We start from the raw sequence: 3,981 nt of genomic DNA, 5'->3' as shown, positions 1-3,981 counted from the left end.
GCCAGCGCGAAGTCAGGAGCGTGCAGTGCAAGTGAGACACGCCCCTTAAGGTCTCATTGCAGCAGGACACGCCCCCAATCTCTCCGCTCAGCTGCATAGGACTTTGGAGTTACACAGCTGCAGGGAAAGTAAGTTATCTGCTATTTTATGAATGTTTTGTGAACTTTTGTAAAATTTTAAAAACATTTAAATGATTTTGATGACTCTTACATAGTTTTAAAGACAATTGGAGCTATTTAAGCAATTTTTAAAGCCTTGAAAACATTCTATTAATTCTTTGCAGTTAATTAGCAAAGTGAAATGGCTGGAATTAGCACAATTAACGTGATTAAAAGAAGTCAGAACTTCACTGATGATGACCTCAGCAATCTCCTCAACGAGGTGGAGGCGAGGCGCCTGCGCATCATTGGGAATGAGCAGTCGAGAGCTCCGCGAAAAGTTCAGGCGGCAGCGTGGTCGGAAGTTGCAGAAGCTGTCAGCGCGACCTCCACCATTCCACGTACAGCGGAACAATGCCGCAAGAAATTAAGTGACATTCTCCGTTCTGTCAGGGTTTGTGCAGCTATAACTAAAGTGTACTGTAACATTGCTTAGAATTTAAGTTAGCCAGATCTATAAAGGCTTTCTTTTACAGCAGTCAATTTACTTCTTGGTAAAGTCACCTGAGGTAGCAATAAAACCTTATGGCTTTGGGGCCATCTCAAGGATACCTAATGTTCTGTTATCTTGATTGCATTGCTAGTAGATGTAAAACTTCAATGAAAGATGTAAAGAAACACCCAGGCCAGTCTTCAAAGCCTTCACTGTCCCATGTCAGAAATGCAGCTGTGTGATTCTCTTATTTATGCTGCAATTTCAGAGTAAAAGTGCTCACAACTCCAGGGAACGCACACTCACAGGAGGTGGTGTTGCCATGCTGAGGGTTTTGACCGAACATGAGGAACGGGTGCAGCAGATGTACGAATTTGCTAGCAATCGCCCCGCGGATGCATCTGAAACAGGCATTTCTGACCCTCAATGTGAGTTGGCCTGGGCAGCCATATGTTAAATAAGGTTAGGTGTGTGCTGAATATCTGTGATGTGGCACATCGTGTTTTACTTTAGCAAATGTTTTCTGCTTCCTTCCCACAGCTGGACCGAGTACCTCTCACACACGGGATGAGCAGTGCGTGGAGTCAGCGGCCACAGAGAGCATTGGGGAAGGTTTTTCTGATGCAATGGCAGCAGTTACTGAGGTGGCTGAGGTGGTTGAGGAACAGGAGCAACCTGTCCTATGTCAGCAAGTGCAGCAGGAGTGTACAGACCCTGTGTCGGTGGCCACTATCTCACCATCTCCTGGCCCTTGTGGTTCTGAGCTAGTCAATGATGACTGTAGCTCCACAGGCAGACACCAAATGGGCACTTCAGTGCAGGTGGGAGTAGCTGAGGCACAGCAGCACCTGCAAGATGACCAGCAAGATATTGCAGGTTTATGCCAATTGCTGACCTCTCTCACTGAGAAGGAAGTAGATGATAGAGACCATTTCAGGCAGGGAATGGAGAACGTTGGCATTACACTAAATCAGATATCATCGCAGTTTGGGGTGCTTAATGATAATTATCTTACAAAGATATCGCAGTTGGATAATTCTCTTCATCAGATATCTTCACATTTGGGGATACTTAATGAAACTATGATTGCAATGCTTAATTCGCTTGTATGTAACACTACTGGCATAACGCTGATTCCAGCACAAATGCCCTCCCCAGGTCACAGTGCAGAGCCACTTTGGTCCCAGGAGCAAGCAGCTGCGCCAGTCTTGATGCAGGGCAGCGTAGAAATGCCTCAGCATCAACCCTTTCCTCAAGCCGCTGCTGAAGAGCAGGATCAATCTGACAGGGCCATTGCAAGTAGATCTGGAGGGCTCCAGTCACGGGTACTGAAAAGGCGCAGGAAACGTTAGAGTGTCACTTTCAGCTCACTCACTCTGCCACCTTCAACCCTCAGTCACATAGGCCAGTTGGCAAATCGTTAAATTGTTATATTTTTCACTTTATTTAAATGTTAAATTTTTAATTACATATTTAAATTCAAGTGTTTTTTTATAAAGGAAAGGACACCCAGTAAGCAATGTTGAAAGAATTTAAACATTTATTTAACTTCAAAAACTTTTTCAACAAATGTTACAAAACTGTGAAATAGCTAGTTTGCACTTTGAATGTTTGTATTGCAGTAAGGAGGTAAAAATTACTGTAAAATGTTTACACTTTATTTTTTAACAGTCACCATTTTGCACATGTTTGAAAACGTTGAAAGAGGTAGTTAGCATCTTTATTTTTGTTATATCACTACGAATCAAACACAAATAGTTAAACCTGTTTACAAAGTGATTTAAAAACTGTTAACATTAACATTTTTAAATTGCATTAAGTAGGTCATTAACACCCTTGAACGAAGAAAGACAAGTAACGACGAATTCTTTCCAGTTACACTTCCTCACTGTTCCTGTCCATAAATTTTTTTTTATGTTCATAAAAGTTACTTAAAATTTACAAGTTATTCACTTTATACATTGAAACTGAATGTGAAAAGTTTTTTATTATGCAATAAAAGGTCAATGTTGCACTTTAATATGTGTCTGCTTCTGTCTTTGCCTTGCGGGGGGAGGGTTAGGTACAGGGCATAACTACCACGTGAAGGTGTTGGCTACCAGCACTTCGCGAGCAGCCTTACATTCGGTGGCACTTGGTTCCTCTCCATGAGGCCTGGCAGCATGCACATTGCCATCGCCTTCATCCTCCACTTCAACAGGCAGCTGTTCCTCATTGTTAAGGGTCAGTCCTTCCTGCAGGGCAAGGTTGTGCAAAGCACAGCAGGCCAGCACAATCCTTGACACTTTCTGGTGAGAGTACTGCAAGGTCCCCCCTGACCTATCCAGGCACCGGAAGCGTGATTTCAGAACTCCTATTGTCCTCTCCACCACTTGACGTGTAGTCACGTGTGCATGGTTGTATCTCTCCTGAGATTGATTAATGGTATTGCGGTAGGGGGTCATCAGCCATGGTTTTAGCGGGTAGCCCTTGTCGCCCAGTATCCATGCGGATCCTGTAGGCAATTTCTTTAGAGAATCATACAATTTAGAGTTCCGGAGGACAAAGGAGTCATGATTACTTCCCCGGTGTCCAGAATTAACGTTTAGGATCCTCAGGTGCGCATCACATAATATCATTACATTCAATGAATGATACCCCTTCCTGTTAATGAATGTCACAGGTGCATCCTTGGGTGACTTCAGTGCAATATGTGTTCCATCGACGGCCCCAATCACTTTGGGGAATCCAGCAATGCGATAGAAAGCTAAGGCCATCTCCTTCTGATGTCGAGTTGACAAGTCATAATGAATGAAATCTGAAATCCTACGGCAAATGGCTGCTGTGACCTGGTGAATGCAGACCCTCGCAGCATTCTTGGAGATGTTGGTTATGTCACCGGTGCCTGCTTGAAATGATCCACTTGCAAAGAAGTTCAATGCTGTGGTTACCTTCATGTTGACTGACAAGGCAGTGTGGATCTTCGAGCGTGGCTCCAAGTCTGCCTTCAACATGTCACATAGTCGACCAATTGCCTCTTTACTGAAGCGCAGCCGCCTGATACACAACTCCTCGGACAGCATTTCAAATGATCGCCTCTCCCTGTAAACTCTGTTTGGTGGGTAGTTGTTCCTTCTGATCAGGAGACGTTCCTGGTTCCTCAATCTTCCACGTTGTTCCCTGGCATTCCTATTTCTTTGCAGCAAATGCAGAAGTAGCATCAGGGCTAAATTTCTACAACAGGGCATTTTCCTCGCTCACAGGACTACTCCTCACACAGACGTACCTGTACGGAGTAAATGGAAATAGTTGTTACATTTCTTTTAATAAACTGAGTGCCTATAACATCAACTCTGGCTATGCCAGGAAGCATGCTTTTACGGCTTGCAAACACATCCTTCCCGCCTGATG

At 44.0% G+C, this 3,981-nt stretch overlaps 1 protein-coding gene across 1 annotated transcript; it reads left to right on the top strand.

Annotated features, from left to right (window-relative positions):
• The first annotated feature begins 820 nt into the window (after positions 1-820).
• Positions 821-2,611, top strand: LOC147107912 (uncharacterized). The gene is made up of 2 exons (XM_086007442.1): positions 821-1,019; positions 1,132-2,611. The coding sequence occupies exons 1-2, from the start codon at positions 845-847 to the stop codon at positions 1,941-1,943; spliced, it is 987 nt and encodes a 328-aa protein (XP_085863568.1). The 5' UTR covers positions 821-844; the 3' UTR covers positions 1,944-2,611.
• The last annotated feature ends 1,370 nt before the right edge of the window (positions 2,612-3,981 follow it).

This window comes from Somniosus microcephalus, chromosome 14 (genome assembly GCF_052327205.1).
Source record: "Somniosus microcephalus isolate GS21.2 chromosome 14, FLI_Smic_1.0, whole genome shotgun sequence".
Taxonomy (NCBI): domain Eukaryota; kingdom Metazoa; phylum Chordata; class Chondrichthyes; order Squaliformes; family Somniosidae; genus Somniosus; species Somniosus microcephalus.
The sequence above is the reverse complement of the archived record's forward strand: the minus strand, read 5'-3'. Positions and strand labels throughout refer to the sequence as shown.